General features: G+C 46.6%; 1 protein-coding gene across 1 annotated transcript in view; it reads left to right on the top strand.

Annotated features, from left to right (window-relative positions):
- Positions 1 to 25,013, top strand: part of PLPP3 (phospholipid phosphatase 3) — an 82,790-nt gene that overhangs the window by 16,904 nt on the left and 40,873 nt on the right. Inside the window, exon 2 of the mRNA XM_045802242.2 lies at positions 24,755 to 24,912. Coding sequence (XP_045658198.1) covers positions 24,755 to 24,912 — 158 coding nt within the window. The remainder of the gene's footprint in view (positions 1 to 24,754; positions 24,913 to 25,013) is intronic.

Below are 25,013 nucleotides of genomic sequence, written 5' to 3'. Positions count from 1 at the left end.
AAACTCCCAATATGGAGTCTAGGAGGCAGCTCCTTGCTGGTCTTGGGCTCTGTTCCCTGCTTTGCTGTATTGGCTGGGGGACTCCTGGCAAATCATTGCTACTATAGGAATGATATGGTGGGGGTGATGATTCATTCCCTGCCTACCTCATACAGCTCTTGAGACCCTAGGGTATGGTGTCACAAATGTATAGGAAAATGCTTTAGCCTGTAAAGCCATGTCTGTGTTGTGCAATGAATATATGTATTTTTTTTTATCTTCTGAATTTGTTCTCTCTTCTGCATTCTCCCTATTTCTCATTTTAGGTGCATGCTGTCACATACCTGTGGCTGAAAATATTTCTTTAGAGGTTTTGTTTCTAGGTGACAGTGTCTGCTCTCCCCCATATATACTTTATGCAATAAATCTATAGGAGTCATTTCTTAAAACTGCATTTCTGATCACATAGGTCCTTCTCTTCAGACCAGGACTTTTATGACCTCTCATTGATTACAAAATAAACTTTTAAATATATTTGAAATCCTTCAGAATCAGACCCCAGCCAACCTTTTCTGCTCCTCATTCCCTTGCTTGCCATCCCCCCTCTACCCCGCTGCTTCATACTCCTGTCCCAGACATCTCCATCTTGTGGCCAAGCCACGTGCTCTCCCACGGTCATTCTTTCTCTTCATTTGATATGTACTACTTACCTCACGAGACTCACTCAGTTCAAGTGCAGCCCCTTCTGTGAAGCTTTTCCTGATTTCTTCTGGGCAGAATTAGACCTTCTTTGGGCCCTTTGTATTGATCTTTCTTAGGAGGAAAATTTTGGTTTGTTTTCAGTTTCGTACAGTTCCGTCTTAATAGGATATGACTTCCTGGTATATAACAGATGCTTAAAAATTTTTATTAAAGAAAATGGGGGATGCGGGGTGGGGTGGGGTAACTGGGTGATGGACATTAAGGAGGGCACTTGATATAATGAGCACTGGGTTTTATATGCAACTGACGAATCACGAAATTGTACCTCTGAAACTAGTAATATACTATATGCTAACTAAATCAAATTTAAATAAGACATTAAAAAAGAAGAAAGATGCTCTCAAAAAAATTTTTACTGAAGAAAATGTCAACAAAATTTATTTTAGAAAATAGAGAAAAGAAGCAAGATGAAAAACAACATTTCTGCTGCCTCTACAACCACAATGGTAAGGTAGCCACTGGCACAGTATGTCTTCTTTCTATAAATAGCTACATTATTATTAAGTATAATTATAAAGCTAAACAGTGGCTACTTAATACGTACTTCTGCAAAGCAGTGTGATGGAATGGAAAAAAAACCCAAGAAAACCCTTTGCTGCTAGAGTTTGTAACAGCCCATCAAGTACTGACTAACTTGAGAGAATTGGGTATGTAACAAAATGAAATGCAGTTAGTAATTTTGAGTTCAACTTTGTACTCATACAGTGTTCTGAACTTGGTCAACAGACTGAATTTGTACTAACAATGATAGCTCCCATTCAAAAAAAAAAAAAAGAAAGTTTAACTTACCTTAAAAGCTAGGGCTGTTTTTAGAGTGAGAGGGTTTTCTCATCTGGTCCTGCCTTAGGTGGGGTTCTTCAGAGAGAGAGAAAAGTTGCCCAAGCTGGTGATAAGAAATCTGGGTTTATGGCCTAACTTTCTGACTTACTGGGTCACCTTGGCCAGGTAACTTTCCCTGTCTGTGACTGTTGGCCTCAAAGAGTATGTTAATATGAAATCTGTCTTCCTACAATTGTAACATGGCATCAGCTATGTTTGGTACCGTGTCGTTAAGTAATTATTACCATTATTAATAATATTCATTAGTTTTATTATTAAAAGCCCCAGAATAAGTGGTCATGATGTGTCATTTCAACAAATATTCCTTAAGCATCTTTACTGTACCAGGTACTGTGCCTGGTGTCGGGATCTAATGATGAGCTGGGTGGGGTCCCGGCCCGTGACTCTTCTGGAGTGGACAGTGGTAGATCCAGGCCTAGAAGCGCAGCAAGGACATCTTACAGACAAAGCAGAATTGATTTGGGAGGCTGAGAGCAGTAATGTCACAGTTGTTCAGATGGCGAGTCGGGAGAGTGCTGTTCGGCACCGTTGTCAAATAGGGCATTCCGCCAGCAGAGTGGTTCTTCTGTCCCAGCTCTGACCAGTACTGACGACCATGCTTTAGAAGAATCTTAGAATGCAGGAGGTGGGGGGACCTGACCATCAGGTTTTCCCGCTGCCTACCCCTGTTTCATGAATGGCAACAGTAGGCTCAGAGAAGTTAACGATCTTGGAAAATGGGTAAATCCAGAAGAAATAAAACCCTTATCTGGTGCAAGTTCGAGTTTAAATCCAGTTAAGTACCATATTTTATTTACTTATTTGTTTAGTAAGTACCATATTTTAAAGCATCCCTGTGTACTACGGATTTAGTTATTCTGCAAACCAGATATTGGCCCCACGTGTCAGTAATCTACAAAGCCTTTTAAACCTTAACACAACATCCCAAAGCATAGTAATATATTCTTATAGTAAAAAAAAATTCCAAAAATACGATTATGCTTAAAGGGAATAACCCTCTCACCCGTTAGCCCTCTAAATTCTAATCCCCAGAGGCATCTAGTGTTAACAGATTGGAGTTCCTGCCAGCCTCATTTGGAAGGCACAGGTATTCTCCCTGACATCCTCCTTCGGCCATATTGCTCTCGTTGTTTCCTAGACACACCCGACAGATGTCTGCCTTCTGGCCTTTGATCATGTCTTCCCTCTTCAAAGCACCATCCCCTTCCTCTCTGCCTGTGGGAAAAAGAATCCATTCTGATGGCTGGTTTCTGCTCATCCCACTCCCTCACTACATCTGCCTTGGGTGCTTTCACCCCCTACCCCACCCCTCCTCCTCTGTGATCTCAAGTCATCTCAGCTCTGGCACTAGTTAGCAACCTTAAGCAGAGCACTTAGGTTCTGTTGTTCTAATATTCCTCACCTAAATAATGGGGCTGTTGAATTAGATGGTCTTTAAGATGTGCTTGATGCTGTAAAATATGAAAGACTGCACGTAGCACAGTGCTTAATTAAGTAGTTGGGAGTCTTGACTGTGGATTGAGTGCCTGAATCCTGTCAGAGGATTTCAACGTAAGAGGAGAGATGAAGATATTCATCTAACAAGTTCCCCCAACTTAAGTCTTGCCTGAAGTGTTCTACTCTAAGAAACAGTGTGGCACAGTGGAAAAAGGATGTGTCTTGGGGGCAGTTCTGGGCTCAGATCGTGGCTCCGCCATTTTGCTAGCTCACAGCCTGAGGCAGGGGTCGGAACCTCTCAGAAATTCAGTTTCCTCATCTGCAAAATGGGGACAATAATTCCTATCTTAGAGGTTGTCCCAAGATTAGAAGATGCCTGGCAGACTGTAGGCTCTTCCGCATTAGTCTCTACCCTGCCCCCCAAAACTTATCTGTCCCAGATAATCGGCAGGCTTCAGGACAAATAAACGTGTAACAGAGTGCTACCTGGATTTATAGCATGTGTAGTATACAGAGTATGGATTAGTGGTAGTTTATCTGATCTTTGAAAAGTAGCCCTGGAGTCCTGCCAGAGAATCCTATGTCAGCCACCCAGATGGGGCTACCTTTCCATCTGCTCTTGCCGAAGGAAGGTGTTTTCCAGTTGGGAGAGCACATGCTGGGGATTTGTCTTTAATGCATTCCAGTGTTCTGAGGCAAAACTTGCCTGAGAGATTAAGCCGAGCATATTAACCAATATCATTTAAAGTTGATTAAAACTATCATCTTAATTAAATACAAGAGAACAAGAAGTTCTCAGTCTTCTGGTAGCAATTAAAGACTAAAGAGTCAATTTGAAGTTGTTTTTGCAATTCTTAAAATACTACTCTCTCCCCCTCCCCTCCCGTGAAAAGAGTTTCTTAGCTATAGACATGCCCTCACATTGAGGTTTTTGAAAGCTGTTAGGACCACAAACCTGCTGGCAAGGCATCAGAGTTCTCAAAAGCAAGAGGGTCAAGCTCAGGATACGCTGATTTGGAGAGAGAGCCCAAACAAAGGGCCTTTTGAGGCAGGAAACGGGGCTTTGGCCTCAGCACAGAGCAGTGTGGGATTGGAACAGCGCCCCGGGACTTGCCGAGGAGGAGAGGGACTATGAGATCGATGGAGGAAGTATAAACTTTCTCCATGCAGTGAAAGTTTATTCCAAAACCCTCGAAAGTTGGTTTCAGAAGCTGTTATCTTTCCTCTGTCAGCTTCATCCGTGTGCCTGTAGAATGTGGACTTACCACTCTCTATGTCTTTGAGCAGAAGAGGGAAATGGTCCATGAAGGCACACGCAGACGCGACCATTCTAGCAAGGCTGTCTGACCTGAGACCAAAGGTTTTCTTTCAAGACCCAAAGCAGCTATGTTCATGAATTCACTTATGCATCCATTTATTCATGCAACATTTACTGATCACCTGCTGTCTACTAGGAGCTGTGGAGTCGAAAGGGTACGATTCCTGCTCAGGGAGCTCAAACCTGAGTTGACCAGAGCTTGAAGATTTGAAGGGAAGAAGACTGCCCTTCTTCATAAGTACCCACCGCTGCGTTCACGGACACATGACCCTCCTCCCTGCACACCCCCCCAAACAGGTTCTTAAATTTGACCTTCCCCGAAGTGAGGCTTCTCACACTCACCTTCACAGATTAGTATCGGCAAACCGACCAGCAGATTGGGCCCTGCAGGGACTGGTGAGTTAGAGAAGGGTGATAGCATGGAGAAGACTCAGGGATGTCAGTCAAGGAGGAGGAAATAAATTCTGGCAGATTCTAGTCTTCATTTTTCTGTATCAAAGCTGTACCTACTAAGCCGAAACTTCCATGAGCAGTAAAGACCCACTTCCTGTCGACGGCTGGGTAAGATTGGGGGAGGGGGTGGGGGTTGAAATAGAACAATGGGAACAACAAAAGGAAATGAGTGGGTTTGGCAGAACCACTGACCACAGGACTGATCCTGGGAGGGCCTGGGTCAACTGGGACTGTCACCTAGAAGAGGTGTGGTGACTCTGGGTCACAGGTTTGGAAAACTTGAGTTTTCTGGAACAGATGGGACTCCGAGCTGTGAGCAAGAAGGGACAGTTTGTCATAGATGAGTGATCTTAAATGCATGCTCTGCCCCCCCCCCCCCCCCGCCATGTGCATCAATAATGTAGCCATTGCTGAGTGGCTTTTGAGAGTCAAGATCTAAGCTTATCCAGCCTCTGCCTCCTGGCATTGCTTATGTGGCTGTTAACTGCTGTTGTAGTAGTTTTGCAGACATGCTCCACCAGCAACTGCAAGCACATTGGAATTCAGAGGTGCCAGGGCCTTGAATCTGCAGACAGGTTAGGTTACCCTAACATCAGTTAAATGTTGGCATGAGATGCAGGGACGGCTAGTCTCCCGCTTTGATTCGCACTCACAGGTGGTGTTTTTGACAACTGGATTTAATCAGAGAAGATAATAGCTGATTGGTTTATTGAATAAGGACATTTAGAAAAGTTTCTGGTGTGTTTATAGATGTCTGGACCACACAGGCAACTTTTCTTTCCCTCTTTGAATTAGAGCATTTTGCACGGGAGATTGAAATTTGAAGGACTACTGCATTCCTCTACGTATTTGGAGAGGTGTAAAGGATAAATATTGGTTTACGTAGAGCCCTGACAGTGAAATCTGAGGCAGGGATGCTCTCCTTTTACTTCCATATTCCTCGTGCCTAACTCGGGGCCTACTATATGTAAGTTGTTCAGTAAAGATTGAAAAAATAGAAAAACCCAAGTATTTTGACACTAGCATAAACTTTTTAGCCCCTTTTTTCCCCCTAAATCTGTGACTTTGTTTTTTTATCACTGATGTTTTAAACTACCCAAAATTTGGGAAAAGGGAGAAAATCACCCATAATCTATGACCTCACCCAAATGTTATTACCATTTGGCGCATTTCCTTTTAGTCATTGTTACTGATTTTCTTTCCCTTATTCAGGTATAAATACATACATACACATTCATACGATTTTCTGTGTTGCTACTAATTGCCATAATTAAAGTTCTTTCTCTGTACAGTCACCCAGAATTAAGGATTACCCTTTAATCACATAGATTTCTCTTCATTCCCTTTTGCTTTCCTTGCCTTGCTCCCCCAAATTAAAACTCTCTGGGTAGGTACCGTTGCCCCTGCTTGCTAGAGTGGCTGTGACCAAGTGCCACAAACTGAGTGGCCGAAACGGCAGAAATCATTCTCTTACAGCTCTAGTGGCTACAAGTCCAAGGTCAAAGTGATGCAAGGTGGTTTCTTCTGAAGGTCGTGAGGGAAGAGGTGTTCCATGTCTGGCTTGGTGTCTGGCTTCTTGGCTGACGATGGCGGTCTTCGTGTGAATATGGCGTCCTCTCCGTATGCCCTGTGCGGGCGTCTCTACGTCCAGATATCCCCATTGTAGCAGGTCACTTGTCATGCTGGATAGGGTCTACCCTAAGGACATCACTGTAACTTAATTACCTCTGTGAAGACCCCATCTCCAAATCAGGTCACACCCTGAGGTCCTTGGGCTCGAACTTCAACTATGAATTTTTTTTTGCATTTATATGCAAGGAAAATGAGGCCCAAGTCAGGTAGCATGAGCTTTGGATTTAGGCTTCTGTGACTCTGAAATGTGCATTCTCATCACATCCTGTTTTCTACCCAGGAATCGAAAATCCCATGAACAAAGGAAAAAAAATTACTTCCTTGATCTGAATTTGATTAGTGTGAGACAATGTTTGATGATGGTTATTAATTGCTAAATTTAACCGTTTGACCAGTTGAAACCTGTGTAATCATGTTATTTAAAAATGAAGTACAGTGCACTATGCTTTGTTAAACCTTTTCATTGTTCTAAAGTGTTTGTTAAGCCTGTTGCACAGGTCGTCCCATTCGTATTTGAAGTACCGGGGAGCACAGCTCCCTATACGCTCTGGGGCCCCCCAATGATTCCCTGGCAGCTGGATCACATTTCACAGTAAAACCAAGCAATATTGCATATGGCTCATGAGTTTTCATCTTGTTTCCTTAGCTTTTATGTAGATTCCCTTTAGTTTTTTGTTCTTCTCCCACACGACTGTGGCAAGCTCTGTGTACACACGCGTGTGTGCTAACTACAACCCCCACACATTTTTTTACAACCAAAGTAACATGTATTCAATAATATCCCATATATGGTTCATACTCAAAATTGTACAATTGTGCCAATATCTCTTTTATAGATTTTTTTGGATCCAGGATCTAATCAAGTTTCACTCACCATATTTGATATTATCTCTTCTGTCTCCTTTATCTGCGACGGATTCTCATCTTTTATATAAATATAACATTGAGTTTATCAAAGGGTTCTGGCCAATTATTTCGTAGTATGTCCCACACTTTGGGTGTTGCTGTTTCCTTATTACTAATTCCGTGAGACAAGTTTGGTGTGAATGTCGCATACACACCAGTAGGCCCCAGGGAAGGCTAGAACCAGTATAACAATACCCAGGTGACATAGTCAGCCGGGCCGTGGTGCTTAGGGTGTGATGTTCACAAGAAGTCCGAGGCCCTGTTGAAGCTGGAGCAGAGGCGGTTGCATGGGGCCTGCTCAGCCTTCTCCACGAAGCAGGAGTGGAAATGGCCCTGAGTTTCAGTCCTGGCTGAAACTGAGGCCTGGAAGTAGTGACCTCTGGGGTTGTGCAGCACGTGGAAACCTGTGTCTCTTTTTCACCGAGTGCACTCGGACAGACCCCTGTGCTTTTTCTTAACTTCCCCACAGGAATTTTAAAAAAGGGTTTGACCTATAATCACTGCATATATCCCCAGTTGCTCTCACGTCTGTCCTTTGTTCATTGTGGGAGCGTAATAAATATTTATTGGAAAGAAGCGAATGAAGAGAAAGTGAACAAATCGTCTCCATAGAGATGGAGACTATCAATATGAAGTGAAGGTCCAAGGAAGTCCCGAGGGACATTCCATTCAGACCAGCACGAAATGCTAAGAAAATCCCCACTCTTTTCCTTTAGCTGGATATAATCAAACATTGAGAAGACACTGGTATTTTAGAGAACTCTACACATATTGTTGCCCTGGGCTGCTTTAAAGGAAGTGCAGAGCTCCCACATGGGGCAAAGGGCTACCCTCATCACCTTTCTTCATGCTGACATCTTTTGTAGGGAAGACCGTGAGTGACAAGAGCCACTCCCATGAATTGAGGGCACTGTATATATCGTGCTGTGTCTCTCTGTTTCACAGAAACCCCTCAAGGTGGGCTTGGCTAGCTCCCTTCTGCAGATGGCCTTAAAGACCCTCGCAGCTTGCCCCATGTCATAGGAGTAAAAAGGGGTGGCAGAGCCAAACTTCAAATGGAAATCGAGTCGACCCCCAAGCCTGTGTTTTTTCTGATAATCAGTGTCACTCACTCATGTCTCATAAAAAAGCCAAAGCCTTGGTGACCTTCATGGTACCTATTCAGTAACGGTGCATGAAGTAAACAATGGGTTTCTTTGTGGGCCAAGATAACACCTGTCTCTGTCCTTGCTGGAGAAGACACACCATCCCATCGTCGTCGTCATAGTAACAGTACCGAGCATTTCTGGGTGCCAGGCATCGTCCTAACGTCTTTGCTCCTAGGATCGCATTCCTCTCACATCACCGTGAGCTGAACGGACGTGGTGAAGGGGGGAGATGAGACCCAGGTGTGTCTGACTCCAAAATCCACGTGCTTAGAGCTACACCAGGCTGTTGTACTTCCGCGGCCAACAGATGGGCTGCCCTCTTGAGCCGTTTGCTTCTCATCTACACGAGGCGTGTTCCTGAACAGCGCTGTGTATTAAGATAAGCCGAGAGTCTGAACAGGGGGGCTGCAGTGGTCGGGTTCAGAGAGGTGTTTAAAGCAAGAAGGGAAATAGCCCCAGACTCTCCTGGAGAGCAGGCACTGTTTGTTTGAGTTGTGCTGGCCAGGACCTAGCGTGGCGTCAGGGCTGTGGGAGGCCTTAATACGTCTTATTCAGGGTTGATGGGGGTGTGTCTACAAAATGCAGAAGGCTTTTCCTCGGGAAGGTGGTTGGTCACACCTCAGTTAGCAGGGAGCTCGAGTTCTCAGGGCGCTGTGCTCCAGCCTGTCCTCCACATGGCTGCCAGAGTCATCTTTGTGAAACGGCCTGGCCACGCCACTCTCAACCCTAGACACGTTTTTATGTTGAGTCTCTGCTGTATATCCAGCAGAGGGTAAATAGAAAACACTGTTACTGACGGCTAAGAAACGAGTCTTGTTTGAAAACCGTATACGTGAAACATAATTTTAGAGCCGGCAAGAGATCATTTAGGCCCACTTTTCTTGCGAGAGTGTTCTGGAGAGCTCTGGTTCTTCGAGTTTGTACATCTCCCTCTGAAACTCAGCAGTGAACTTTGATGAAGGCCCCAGGGAAGGCTCACGCTACACTGCTTTAGGATATGACCAAATAGTCCCGTTCCCTCTCTTCTCTAGATAAGGAGGCTCAGAGAAGAACAGGGACTTTCAGTGGAGAAAGTTATCCAGGCTTGGGCTCCAAAACCCAGCCCCAGGCTTTGTCTGCTGCACAGGGACCCACTCTGTGTCTGTCTTCAGTCTAGGCAGTCCTAAGGCCCATATTTTCTCCTGTATCTTGAAGCCATATGTTTCTCCGGCTTTTTCTCCCCTTCTAAGATAGGCCTCTGAAGTTGGGTGTCTGAAATCATTTTTGGTGCCGTCTTGGCAAAGATACTGGAAAGCAAAGTCCACCATGAGGCAGAAGAGAAAGGAGGAGGGAAGAGCTGTAGGTTTGCAGTCTCTGGGGATCCCTAGGTTAGAAAGACTGGCTCTTCTGCTGGGATGTTGCTGCATTCCTAGACAGGGAGCTCTTCTGAGGGCAGGAACCCTGTTTTATTCGTCTCAGTATTTCCTGTCTCCAGCATACAATAGGCACAACGGCAAACATTTGATATGTATTTTTAAAGGTTTTATTTATTTGACAGAAAGAGAGAGAGCACAAGCAGGGGGAGCAGCAGGCAGAGGGAAAGCGAGAAGCGGGCTCCCCACCGAGCAGGGAGCCCGATGTGGGGCTCGATCCCAGGACCCTGGGATCATGACCTGAGCTGAAGGCAGACACTTAACCGACTGAGCCCAGGCGCCCCAAACATTTGATATTCACTGTGGCTTAAAATGGTGTTGATTTGCTGGATGTACATATAAGTTTCGTTTTATGTATATTATGCATCCATGTTTTTTAAAGCCCTTGAATTCAAAAATGAAATCGTTTTTACTTTTTAGAGCAGTGACTCCCAAATCACCTGGGAATAGAATCATTTCAAAGGCTTGTGAAAATGGAGACTTCTCGGGCCCTTGTCCTGGGGATTCTGATTGAGCTATTAATCAGGTCTGGGTAGTGCCCGGAATGTGTTTTTTAATGAGTGCCCCTGATGATTTTGATGATTGGCCAAATCTGAAAGTCACTATCCAGAGAAGAACCTTGTTCCATGCCCAATTTTACCCTTAAAGACAGACGTGAAAATCAGCACTAGCTTTCAGGCCTGGAACCTTGAAACCAACAAAGCGTGCTGAGATATTGAGAAAGGTTACAGGCAGAACAATAGGCCAGTGTACCTGGTGTCAGATTGAGAGGGGGTGATAGCAATGATTCGGAACCCTAATTAGACCTGCTCCCCAGTTCTCCAACCTGCAGCTCTAAGCCCCCTGCTAATTGGCAGTCCCTTAATAGATTAGGAGTTGGCATCAGGCTTGCATGTTATTGTAAACCACACACAGAAAAACCCAGTGGCTGAGGAACTCCTGCCAAACCCAGGCCTGGGTTTTTGTGAGGCTTTTGAAGTGTGCTGGTCTTTCAGTATTTTGTATGGTCAGTGTACTGAAAGGCATCAAACCATTCCTTTGGATGGGATTTGTGAAGGGCCGGTTTGTTGAATAATGAATTCCCCGAGACCCATTCTGTCATCTTGATGGACAAGCCGGGGCCCACATCCACAGTTTTGCTCTCAGCGGTACAGGGAGCAGGCTAGGAGAGGTGACTTCTCACGGATCCGGTCCTGCGCCCGGCAGCCTGTCCCCTCCCCTCGTGCTCAGAACCCCAGTGCGTGCGCTCCGTGCGCTGCCCAGCTGGGGGCCACCCCCCACCCCCACCCCAGCTCTGGAAATCCTCACCGTAGCTCTTCCACGCGGCCTGACCTGTTTTGCCATCTCAGGACGAGGAAGTCCTGAGAATTCACTGGTCCGGGGTCACACTGCCACAGCAGAGAAGGGAGGGACTCATGCGAGGTCTGCTCCTTCCAGTCACCAAACCTGACCAAACCCAGAAACTGATTTTTGATTTTTCTTCTTGGAGCTCGGTGGATTCAGGGGGGCTCTGAAACAGTTTTCAGCCCTTGACCTCACTGCGCTGGGGATACCTGTTTGCACCCGTGGGTAATACATGCGTGGCAAGCACTCCCCCGCCCCCCGCAGTTCCATACTAGGGTCCGTCCTCTGGTCCTCTGAGGTGAGGCAGCCCATTACAGAGCCACATTGTGCACAGGGGCGAGCGGCTGCAGGAGGGGCCCGTTCCAGGCAGCCAAAGGCACAGTCAGGTACTCCTCCGGCCTCCGAGCAATCCCAGGGGCCTTGCTCTCTGCTCTTGTCTGCCCAATTAGGTTCCAGTTAGGGGCCTTCCATTTCTTTCCAAGTCCATTTCCACAAAGGGAGAGCTGTAGTGGAGGCCGAGATTTCCATGAAAACCTTCCAATTTTCAGGCAAACATACCAGGCAGCTCTCATGGCAATACCATGGTGAAGGGGAATAATGTTATTTGGCATTTCGCCCTTAAAAAAAATGTATGTGTGGGGGTGGGTGGGTAGGGAGGATGTGGGGAGGATGGGCAGAGAGAACAGTGGGGGCTTTGTAATTTACTGCTATAGAGAGGTCAGGTGGGCAGGGCCACGAGGGGAGGAGGGATGCAGAGAAGGCCTGAACCCCCGCCCCCCACTTTGAGCTTTGCTACCTTCTTCTCCCTCTCTGCCTGATTCACACATTTTGAGAGGTTGTAAGGGCGAAGTTGAGGAGTTTTTCTGTTTTTATTTGGAAGAAGGACTCTAGACATTCTGTCCCTCTGAGGGAAGCTGGCTCCTTGCTGCTTTGCAAGGATTAAGGGCCTGGCTTCCAGTACCATTGAAGAAACATCCCAGGAACTACCCTTTTCTCTCAACAGCTGAAAAATGCATCACGGAGCGTGGCTTCCTGGAGAGCTTTGGCAAAAGAACTTCCCTCTGGAACAATAGGGTTCCTATAGCAAACCACCTAGGGTTTTTTTTTGTTTTGTTTTGTTTTGTTTTTTTTTACTGCAGTCCGTTCTCCTGTATCTGAATGCCCACATTTTGTTATCCCCATCGTGGTGGGAGGGGAGGGGAGGGCTGCCAGAGCAGCTGAGGGTGGCCCCGGGAGCACAGGGGTTTCTAACTATGGGGAGCCAGCCAGTTTGCCAGAGGCACCCCTTCTTGGTCTGGGGAGAAGCACCTACAGAAAGGGAAAGCACTGGCTGCCTGGAACTGTGGAGAGCCAGCCCGGCCCTGTAGCATTTCTGCTCTGCCTGCTCTGCGACCTTGCTTCTGATCTTCAGTCCGGGCCTTTGCAACACCTAGCTTGTCCTGCTTAGCTGGAAAGGCTGACCGGGAGGAATAGTAGAGGCCCCTCTATAAAGCGCCTAGAATAGTACCCAGTGTGCTGCGGTAGCTGATGCTAATTCCCACCTGCCTGCAACCCACACGGCGTTTTTGCTGTGAACCTCCTTCTTTGACAGAGCCAGGAGCTGCCAATCGTTCATTCAGTTCATATCCGAAGGTCTGCAGATTCGGGGATGTTGTTGGAGCTGTTCTTTTCTAAATGAGCACCTCTGAATTCTGAAGGGCACTGCTTGGCCAGTCTCTCTTCCCAGACTTAAAAAGAACATGGTGCGCCCCTCAGTTACCCCAGTGGGGCTAGCGGGCAGGTGGCAATGCCCATCTGTCTGTCCCGTAAGGTTGCCCTGGGAAGGAAGCCTGCGGTTTGTTTATAAAGCACCGAGGCTAAAGACGGAAACTCCTGCGTTAGAAATGTCCCTAAGACACCTGATAAAACCACCCCTTTCATTTTGCACATGAAGACACAGAGCCTGAGAGAGCAGAAGTGTGAGTTGTATAGTTAGTTAGCCTCACTAACTAACACTGATGAATACGGGTCATTAGGACTGTCAGTTAGTGTGCGTTGGGATTTGTTCTTTGAGGTCTCCTTGCCAAAAGAAACTGAACTAATACTCCCAAACTCACTTGTGCTGTCTTCTTACTGCAGGCCTCTCTTCCCTGAATCAGAAGCTAGTGTGGAAATCGTTTTCTTCTCCAAGACATTGGCGAGCTGACCCGGCTCTGACCGCTTGAGACTTTGCTGTCCAGTAGGTGAAAGGTTGCCTAATTCACTAGGATAAACACACAACGTTGAGTGACCCTCGTATATCTATTTGGATTCAACTTATTTCAGTTTATAGTAACCCTGGTGATGATTAACGAGAATCCTTTGTCTCCAAGTAAGACAGTTCTTCTGGAGGGAGCAACATTTTTAGCTGCCAGTGCTCCCTTTTTAGCATCTTTTCAGCATCTGTGTTTTAGGAATTAGATGGGCTCCCTCAAACTCCTTTTCTCATTTTTCCTCAGGGTTAAAAGTTGGGTAGGGGCTGAGGGTGGGTTACCACAGCAGTTTTATTAACTGTTTTGGGGGGGGATCTTTCCAGTTCTGGATTTTTTTTTTAATTACTTTTATTTAAAAAAAATTTTTGTATAGCCTTTATTCCGTTGTTGGTATTCAAATGGCAGCAAGGAATCTTTGAAATGCATTTACTGGGTTAGTCAGTAAACTGGTATTACATCCCTGCTGGCGGCCCAGTCATGCGCTCATCCTCTGTGCTCCCTGGGCATTTTAGAAAGGCCTCCCTGGACGGTCCTGTCCCGCTGCATCATGGGTAGCTGTCCCCAGAGTCTGCATTCTTAGACGGCAGGGACCACATCCTATTAATTCCTGTAGCCCATAATTCTCCCAGTGAGGGCTGTGCTTCAAAGCAGCCTTTTTCTCCTTCACTTTCTTGCCACCCAGTGCATTCTGGAAATCTTGGTGGGGCGTACCCCAAGCCTCAGATGTGGGGGAGAGAAGTTCGACTTGTACTTTAATCAGGTGTTCTGTAATGCCATTCACTCTCCGGATACTTCTGAAACGAAAACGTAGCCTGTGAGCGCAGCACCGAGAGAGGAAATAAACGACAAATTAAAAAGTGATTAGTGAGCGTTTAGGCAGAAGGTCAAAGGGATTATTTTGGACTTCAAACTTTCCAGCTTTCAGGGCCTGTATTCTGTTACAGAATTGCATCCCTGAGTTACTTGTGCAGGTGGCAGCTGTCAGAGTGGAAGAAGGTTTCTGGGTTCTACAAAGGGAACGTTGACAGGCCCAGAGTGGGCGTGTGCTCCTGGCGCGAGGGTTGTCTGTCCCTGGCACACTGGAATGGCTCCAGCTTCGCCTGACTGGAGTGACAGTCCTTGTCGGAGCCGACACAGCCTCCTGACTGGCATCACGTAAACAGCTGGAGAGTAGATTTTCAGGCCAAGAGGGCAGAGAACTCGCGTCCGTTAAATCCCTGCCCGGTGATGGGTCATGCTCACAGCTCTTCAAAGTGGGTATTATCCTCTTTTTACCGCGGGGGCTCTGAGAAGTGAAGCCCCTTGCGGACGGTCGCATAGATTTGAAGTGGCAACACTGGTTTTCAGACCCAGATCCGAGTTGCTCTCTTGAGATTGTGCTCTTCCTCTGACTGGGAGCTTTCTCCTGGGCAGCAGTTCCCCGGAGGATCACGGGAAGTGGGTCAAGGGTGTGCCGAAATGGATCTCTAGGTCCTCGGGACAGCGGGGCAGGGTGGAGTGAGCCGCCGAGTCCCTGAGCGGCAGGCTGCCCAGCTTACCTGGGTGCCCTACAGAGTATCTCCTGGTAGTTGCACCGCATGAAAAAGACTGGGGGACTGAAAATTCAGGGTCTTAGCGGTCGTCCAGCCCAACCGCCGCCCGTCTGAGACTTGGAGCTGGTTAGGTGCCCCGTAAGTAATTCCTCATGGATGCGTCTGCTCGTCATGAGGACGCGTGGCGCCGTGTCGTTTTGGGGGATCGTGTTAGAGAAACAGGGGTTGAGACGTGAAAGAGTTCCGATGAAAACGCAGAAAGGTGGGGGGAAAAGGATCTAGAAGCCATAGGCTGTATTTGGGGCAGAGCCACGTCGTCTGGATTTTAGTTTGTTTCCTATATACGGTTATCCAATATCCATTTGTGAAGCCCCCACTCAGTACTAGGAGTTACTCTTTGTGCTGGGCATACAGAGATGAGTAAAATATGGCCCCTTTTCTGAAGAGACTACCCACTAGTGTAGGGGACTTACAGAAAAAGGAGTAATGACAATGCTAGAGTATGATGGATAAAGCATACTGGATTTATAGTTGAACACAGATAGGCTTAAGGTTAAAACAGTTAAATAAACTCACGCATACACTGCTACACATACGCACGTCTCATGAGGCCGTTACCTACCACGAAGGGCATGATTGAACCAAGAGTTCGTTATTTCTGTTTTTATGGGTTCATTCAAGGACTTCCATATTTTCTAGAGCAGTGCTGGAAAAAGTAAAATGTCTACAGCGGCCGGGTGGGTAACATAAATAACTGACACAGACCAGGCGTAGGAAAATCGACAATTCAAGCTCAGCGACAGTGATGACGGACCTGCGGCCTGGATGTCAGGGAGACAGCAGGAAAGGCGGAGACCACATTCAGCCACAGTTAGCACTGCTTACATTGCCACGTAGCATTTGAGCTGGTTCAAGAGCTGGAAATCTGGATGTTGCGTGAGACCCACTGTCATGAAGTGGTAACAACCGATGTTAAGAAATTGAAGCCACGGGTGGCCAAACAGAATATCTCTGCAGGCCAGATTCGGCCCTGGGCTGCCAGCATGTGACCTTTGACCTAGATTGGCCCATGCAGCTCGGTGCCCTGGTGGGTGCCCTGGTGGCCTTGGATGGCCCACCAGCATGATTTGGTCCTCACGGCCTCTCCAGTAATGCTGCAACTCCTCATTTTGGGCACTGTATCTGGCTCCAGTCTTGGTTTTGGACTATCTCGAACTTTGGCCCTCCCAGGTGTCTGATGTCCTGCCAGTCCACGTGTTGTTTATCTTACCGCCATGTGAACCCGGTGCTTTGTGTACACCTGGGCAGCCTAGCTTGGGTGGGAGCGTGCATGCTGACGAATGTATGTTTAACTCTTTGAGAAAACGAAAAGGGAATTTTTTTCACCCTTATATAGACTTACCTCCCATTCAGCCTGGTGTGATCTTTTGGCAGTGCATGGCAGGATTCCTGCCGCGATATTTCTTCTCTGCATCAGGGTGCCAGGCCCTGCTAACCACTGTCGAAGCCCCTTCTATTTATACAATCCCAAGAAGTCCCTGGGATTAGAGGATTTTATGAGCGTGCTTTTCCCGTGGGATCAGATTGCATTTGGGAAGGAGTTGGCAGGCCCCAGCTGCTTGAGTGAGCTTTTGACTGAACTCTGATCACATCTTATACCTGCTTAAAAGCTTTCCGTGGCTTCCTGTCACATGTAGGAGCAGGAGCTAACACTTAGGAGCCAGGCAGTTGGATCTTTTATAAACGGTGTCGTCTCAGTCCTCACAATCAACTCTGTACATTGGGAATTATTGTACAAAGTCCTATTGTACATTGATGCAGCCCAGAGAGGTAAAGTGACTTGCCCAGGGTCATACAGTAAGCATGGCAGATGATAGAAGTAGAATGTAGAATCCTGTCTGCCTGACTCTGAAGTTCATGGATAAATTGAAAAAAGTCACTCTACCAGAGTGGCTGAGGTGGCTCAGCGAATCCTTTGTAGAAGAGATATTTAAGTCTTGAAAGACATACAGGAGTTTGCCAGGGGTACTTTAATCTAGATGTTAAGACATTATTTCATGGGGTTGTTAGGAAGATTAAATGTGATTCTTTATGTAAGAGCTATTAAACCCCATGCACACAATGGGATTCTTGCTATGTCTTAGCTCTAGGCAGCCATATTGGAAATAAACACATTGGGGTCATCTGGGGAGACTGAGGCAAGAGAGTAGCTGGATCTATATAAATCCATCTCAGCATCTAAGGAAGAGCCTTGCTTTTTATCCTTGTTCAAGGTCAGCATGCACTTTCCCAGAGTTTTGTAGCTTTGCTAATATCTGCATATTAGGAACCTAGTTCCTCTGTGTACTTAGCAGGAAAGGCTAACTGGCCCCATCTCTGAATGAACTTCAAGAGTCTCAGTATTCTGTTATAGATCCTGGTTACACTGCTCTTACCAACGGTGGTGAAATATAATCTCTGTGACTCAATTCTTTGGCTATATGCTAATAATTGTTTTAGAGGATTGATTTGAATTACATCAGTTGATGTATCCAGAGCTCCAGGCATGTAGTAGGCACCCAATGAATGCAAATTTACTCTCATCCTTATTTAAAAGAGGGGTCAAAAGAGGAAGAACGTGACCCAGTTTGACCTGGGGTAGAGGAATTGTATGTCCTGTTAGCTCTGGTAGTTGTGTATTACTAGAAATACCATGCCTACAAAAGAAGGCTGGGGCTCTCTTCGTGAAAGGTGTGAATCATGCACTGTTGGCGAGTTTGTTTTTTAGTCCCTGGTGGATCTGACAACCCTTTCAAAATCCAACTGAAAAGGTCAAAAACAGACAGAGCTAAGAGTTTTAAGGGACCCATATTATTTTGGAGAGTAAAATGTTTTCTCTTCAAGCACTTTCCAATAAGAAAGGCCATCCAAAGTTCTTTTTCACACCCATGATTAGACTAAAGACAGGTGTCCCTTTGTCATGGAACCTGAGAATTTCCAAAGTTGCGAAACTCAGAAACAGTTCGGTATCTTGATATTGTGTGTCCCCAGCACCTAATCGTGCCCCATACTCAGAAACTGCCCTGCATGTTTGTGGAATTAACACTGAAGGCCCTGGACTTGGGCTTGGGAAACCCAGGCACCAGGACTAGATCTGCCATTAATGTCTTCACTTCTGCCACAGAGTTGCTTTCGGTTCCGACAATCTTCTTTTTGTGAAGAAAGGGACTGGACTTTCCAGTTTTGAAGAATGAGCATTTGTCAAAGAAAACCCCTAGACCCAGAATATTGCCTGTTCACACCAGCCAACAGCAAGTGTTTTTCATGGCAGCCCGTTTCAAAGGTGGGAAACGCCTTCATAATAAACTTAGTTTTGTCTCATCTGGATTGTGTCCAGTATAAAAATCTGGACAAATATCGTAAACCAAAGAAAGTTTGCACACTTCTAAGACCAGTAGCAATTAATTACTTTAAATAGAAACCCTGTCACTTACAAGCAACATAAATATTTGTATTTTGAACCTCTAAGTAGTAGTTGGGTTGACCATTCTGGCCTTAAGTGATTAAAAAAAAAAAGCAGTTGGTCATATTTTAACAGGGAATACATTTATAAAGAAAGGGAGGGTCAGGTCATGGAGTAAGAAAACACGAACCAAAAGACAGACAGACCTGGGTTCAAATCCCAGTGACCACCTGACTCATGTGGGAACCCTGGCCACGTTACAAAACTTCTGGCCTCAGCTTTCTGTTGGCGACACATGAAAATAATAATGTACCTTTTCACAGCTATTGGAGAAGTGCAGATACATTAATTCCTAACTGGACTCCAGGTTTGAAATCAGAAGCCCCATGCCTTCTTTCTGTGTTTCTAACATCTGCTCCATATTGGCACCCTTGCTAACTTTGCAGTGTGGATGAGCGGCTTAAAACTCTGAGCCTCAGTCGGTCATTTGTAAAATGAGCAGAACGGTAGCGTGTACCGTAGGTAAGATGTCTAAAGTACTGTCATGGAGTTCTCCTAACTGCCTGGAACGATGAGTCTGTGCTTGATACCCACACACGGATTCTGTACCCACTCTTCTTCTGTGGGTAGGTGTTTGTTTAATCATTACTCTCACAGATCCTGGACTCTGCTTATTTTAAGGTAACTACAGATCAGATGAAGTAGAAAGCCGGACAACTCTGGGGAAGGCGCCGGAAGGCCTTGGTCTCTAGGAGCCATGGGCAGCCCCTCCCTGATGCCCTAAGTTGGGTCCTGCCAAAGAGTGGAGATTTCTTTTCTTTTCTTTTCTTTTCTTTTTTTTTTAAGATTTTATTTATTTATTCAACAGAGATAGAGACAGCCAGCGAGAGAGGGAACACAGGCAGGGGGAGTGGGAGAGGAAGAAGCAGGCTCCCAGCGGAGGAGCCTGATGTGGGACTTGATCCCAGGACCCCGGGATCACGCCCTGGGCCGAAGGCAGACGCTTAATGACTGAGCCACCCAGGCGCCCCAAGAGCGGAGATTTCTAATTCAGTCTCCCACCCCCACTCTTTCCCTGACACACAGCACGGGCTTTCTAAAAAGCACTTTGAGAGCAGGAGTGTGTTTAATTTTGTGCAAATGTGAAGCTGGGGCTGAAGGGAGCAGGGTTCTGGGGCTGGGTCACTTTGGTAACACTTCCCACATGACTTTATCAATGGGTGGGCCGCAGAAACTTATCCTGTGTTTTTTTACACCCCACCCCCCAAACCACCCAACCTGCTCAAGTGTTAGTTTTTCAAAGCCCAAGAAGTTTCAAAGGCCCGAACCCAACACAGGGGCCTTTCTTCATGCTTTGATTTTCTGCCCATTAAGTGTTTGTCAGTGAGTTCGTATTTCGCCGCCTCTGCAGCCTACACATCCCTAGAGGTCCCGGAGGTATAGGAAGTTAATTGATCCTTGATTAAAAGAAGAAGAAGGACTTTGAGTTGGGGACTAGAATCACCAGATGGTATGTACACACACACACACACACACACACACACACACACACTGTTTGGATTTGCTTTGCAAAAAGCTTGTAATGTACCTTTCATTATAGATAAATCTAAAGTCCAGGATATTGGCTTCAGAGTGTTGATTAAATTAGGTACTGAGCCCGTGCGTGGTACATGGTAAATGTTCAGTGAATAATCGCCCAAGCTATTGCCTTGACTGTTCCATATAAAGGCATCTTTTTCTTCAAAGGCCATGAAATTTGTGAGCTGTAACTGATTTATCAATACTCATAGAGGCTTCCTTCTCTGTTTTAAGCGACTTGCTGACTTTCGAAAGCACCCAAAAGTCCTCGTGTCTCTGGCAAGTCACTTTAATCCCTTTGAATCTTCGGGTGACTGAATGTGTTCGTTGTTATGACTGTTCTCCCATTAGCCCTTGGGCCACTCGAAGGTTGGGACTTCCCTCAGCACAGTGGCCCAGTCGGTGGCACCCAGGTTTGTGAAACGGCAGATGTTCACGTGGGGCTCCGCAGCATAGTCTGGGCACATAATAGTCAGTTGGTAAATGTTAGCTATTCTCGTTGTGTCTGTGCTAGCTTTCCCTTTCTTCCTTTCATTGTCTACTTGTGTGTCTCTTCCAGCTCTGTAGCCAAATTTAAAATCGTATTCTCATAATGGCCATCACTTTTGATGACTGCCTTATTGAAATCCCTAAACTACATTGAATTTTTTGAGTATATTGAGTCCCTGGACCCAAAGACCTCCTAGTCACATAAGGGCTGCCTCAAGCCTCCCATCCTCTATGGGCCATCTTTGGTGCTCCTGGTGGAATAGTCTTTTTTTTTTTTTTTTAAGATTTTATTTATTTATGTGACAGAGACAGCCAGCGAGAGAGGGAACACAAGCAGGGGGAGTGGGAGAGGAAGAAGCAGGCTCATAGCGGAAGAGCCCGACGTGGGACTCGATCCCGGAACGCCAGGATCACACCCTGAGCCAAAGGCAGACGCTTAACGACTGCGCTACCCAGGCGCCCCTCCTGGTGGAATAGTCTTGTTGGGCCTCCCTGTACTCTATACATATGCCAGTCCTCACATTGGAAATATTGTAGTGCACTTGTTTTTGTAATTTTCTTAAAATACGACGAGCCTGTTGAGGGCAGGTACTGTGATGTATTTACCTCTAGATTCCCAGGCGCTAGCACTGGGAATTTTTTTGAAATGATACGACTGGGGACTATAGTGGTTGGTAATAAAGATGGTGCCAGTGCTGGAAATGGAGATCCTGCTGTGGAAAAGAACAGCCTCTTCCCTGTGTCCTGGAGAGGCAAGGCATGGTCTTACGTCTCTTGAGGACTAGCTCTGCCCCGTTGAGAAAATGTTTATGCTTTTCCCATCAACTGAAGGGAATCTGAGGTTACTCTCTTCTGGAGCAAAGTCAAGACTTGACTGGCAACCCCCCCCAATCATACCACAAGTTTGTAGGGGAGACAGAAAAAGCCATTGGGTTTTCTAAATGCTATCTCCATGCCTTTCAAGAAAATAAACAGAACACATTCAGATCCAACTTCTTGTCTGTTTGTGGTCATCCTCCATATAATCAGAACCGGAAACTCCCCGAGCCTCAGGCAGAGGAATGAGAGAAAGGATTTGGATCGCTCCCAGGTTAAGAGAGGGCAAAGGAACGGAATAAACAGATTTTCTTTACTAGCCTTCTCTGTGGGATTATCCCCCCCACAACTTCATCCTTTTAACGTCTATTGAGTGTCCACAGTGTGTGCCAGACTCCGTGCTCACGTTACCCAGTGCTGTTGCTCGGTTTCTTTCAACTAAAGCGACTTCCAACGCTGACTTCATCCCATTACGTCTTCCCCTACTAGACGCTAAGCTCCCTGAGGGCAGGGTGGTGCCATCTTTGTATTCCTTGCACTTGTGTACATAGTGAAGACTGAATAAATATTGGTTGAATAAATGCATGGATTAGTAGCGGCGTACTACACCGTCCGAGCAATCCCCGAACTAGAGCCCGTTCTTCCCATCGCACAGATGAGGAGGGCGTTGGGGACATGGGAAGTCACTCGCTCAAGTAGCCGGGAGCAGAGTTGAGATCATTAACCCAGTTCTGTCTAACTCCACAGCTCTTTTATATGTGTTTTATTGTCCTTAGAAACATATGTTTTACAGGCCTATCATGTGAACACTATTAAAAATAGAAGCTGGGGCCTAAGACGTGGCACAAATGTGAGGCACTCGGGGTCTGTTCCCTTCCTGAGTTTATTAGCAACGCTTTGGCTCCCAGGCACCACAGAGGCTGCGGCCGGGCTCAGACGTGGAGCTCAATGTTTTATCACGATGTGTGGAACTTGAAAAGCGGACTATTAATATCATACTGCTGGCTTCTCGGCTACTTTTCATAGCCAACTTGGCCACGTTTCAAAATGTTGAGTAGTAGAATGAAGGTGGTTGAGGCCCATATGATATTTTGTCTCTCGCAGACCCCCACCCCCAAAGATAGGCTGACTACTCTTGTCATTGCTAGGCCACCACGCTCACCCACTGCCTTCCCTTGCCCACTTCACTCCTTTGCGGAGACAGAGTCTCGAGAGCTAATGGTAACTGCCTTTCAGGGCCCCTCTGTGTTTACTTTGAGAAGGTCAGGCACAATGCTGTGGTGTGTTGCTGTTTCTTTCTTTTCAAAGCACCAGTATGAATTTGATAAAGTAAATTGTTGTTCTAGCAGGAAGCAGTTAGGGGTCACAAAATAAATAGCCGTAGAATTCAAATAAATCCAAAGAATAAAACCAAATAAATCCATGTGTGTATGCACAGTGATACATAAATACACTTTTTAGAAAGTGAGCATTTTTATCGCTGCTGGTCTGGACCAAAGTAATTGAAAAATTGTGGAGTTCATGGTACCTTTTTTTTTAAGAGGCGGTCTGGGGCTGCGAGCAACGTGACGTGAATTTAATTCTTTTTTGAGAATCATGAAAATGGAATTTTATCTTTTGAACAACCGCTTATCTTGGGATTTTTCAGCTAGTGAAATTCACAGTTGGATGAAACCAATTTGCAAAGTTCAGTTAGGGGATTCGGGCATCCGGGGGTAGACTAAGAGACTCTGAATGAGCTAAATATTCTTTTTTTTTTTTTTTTTTAAGATTTTATTTATTTATTTGACAGAGATAGAGACAGCCAGCGAGAGAGGGAACACAAGCAGGGGGAGTGGGAGAGGAAGAAGTAGGCTCATAGCGGAGGAGCCTGATGTGGGGCTCGATCCCAGAACGCTGGGATCACGCCCTGAGCCGAAGGCAGACGCTTAACTGCTGTACCACCCAGGCGCCCCAAGAATGAGCTAAATATTCTTAGTCTCCGTTCTCCTCACTTAAAGATGAACGCGACATGTGCTTAAATGACGATTTAACATGACCTCTTCAGGTTGTTGGAAGATCCAGTACAAAAATGGATATAAAGTGCTTTCCGCATTGCTGGTGTTAGCTGTTCCGTCAGTGCTGGCTGTTAATAAGATAATTTTTCTTGGTCTTCCCCGGTCCTAACATTTAGCGGCTCACCTTTGCCTTTGTAAAGTGGCATGGCGGCTTGGTGTTGAACTTGAGTGGTAGGGAAAGAAGAGGACTTCCGATCTGAGAGAAGAGTATGAACCAAAACACAGTCTCTGTGTACTGTTTCCTTGGAGGCCGTGTCCAGGAAGGCAGCAGACCATGAGTCAAGAGAGAGGAGGTCCAGTTCACGGGGAACCCCAGAGGTCATACTTAGGGACTTTATCTCATCCTGTGCAATGGGGAGCCATTGAAGAGACTTAAGCAAGACAGTGACGTGCTCGTGGTCAGGAAATGAACTGGTAGGCACGTGTGAGAGACCGTGAAGGCCAGGAGACCGACGTGGAGGCCGTCGCAGTGACCAGGCAGGAGATACTGTAGGCCTTCGCCTTTTGCTTCAGTGTTAGGAGGAACTTTTCCTGGCAGGTGATGGAATCCATTTGCCATGACCTTTCAGAGAACGGCATCTGAGCTAACACTGATAAACCAGCAGCAGCTGCAAGGGCGGCCCGGTGCTCCCAGATGCCCTTGGGCTCCGCTCCAGGGCTGCAGGCGGCAGGGCCCCACTCAGCTGGCTTAGTCTTGTTGGTGACTCTTCACAGGAAAAAAGGTTGAAAAAGGCACCGCTGAGCAGCTCCTATGTGCCAGGCACCATGCTAGAAGTTCTATGTGCTTCGTTCTCCTCTCCTGGACCCCACAACTCATTTGTGAAGAAACTGAGGCTCAGGAAGACAGAATTAGAACCGAAGGTCACATTGCTAGGAGGGGGTGGATCTGAGATTCAGATACAGGTTATGTGACACCAAGGCCTTCCCTGCTCCAAGGGCCGGAGCCTTAGGATGAGCTTCTGCAAGGGGAATGGCGACGACCAACGCACTTGGAGAGTAAGACATCATTAGACTTGAGGCTTTGTTGGTCATTAGTACCAGCTGGGCTTAAATTTTAGCAGGGTGTTGTGGCGCAGGGGGAGAGCTCCTGCCCGGCTCTTCCACTGCCTCCCGCGGCGCTCCTACACGAGACAAGAGGGTCAGACTGTGCTCCTGCTGGGGGCGATCAGGAAGGAAAGGGCATGCGTGTACGGAGCGCTCTCTGTGGCCCACACGCTGCAAATGCAAGAAATTACTATCACTGTCAGTGCTGTTATTTGGGGGGGGGGGGTCTTTGCTGCTGGTCAGTGCTTCTTTGGCCTCCTTTTATTGATGTTTTCCCTTTCTCTTTCTCTCTTTCTTTTTTTTCTGGTCCATGTGGTGGTTCCATCTTGAGCAGCGGGCCTGCCCTTCCTCATCATTGAGACAAGCACCATCAAGCCGTACCACCGAGGGTTTTACTGCAATGACGAGAGCATCAAGTATCCCCTGAAGACCGGTGAGACGATAAACGATGCCGTCCTCTGCGCCGTGGGCATCGTCATCGCCATCCTCGCGGTAAGCATCCTGGCCACCGCGTTCAGCCCGGCTCGCCGCCCCAGGATCCTAGTTCAGAATATCTGAGCCAGTGCAGTTGGCAGATCAAGGAGAATTTCATT

This window comes from Ursus americanus, chromosome 12 (assembly GCF_024610735.1).
Source record: "Ursus americanus isolate L20-20 chromosome 12, mUrsAme1.1.p, whole genome shotgun sequence".
In the NCBI taxonomy this organism is placed as follows: Eukaryota; Metazoa; Chordata; class Mammalia; order Carnivora; family Ursidae; genus Ursus; species Ursus americanus.
The sequence above is the reverse complement of the archived record's forward strand: the minus strand, read 5'-3'. Positions and strand labels throughout refer to the sequence as shown.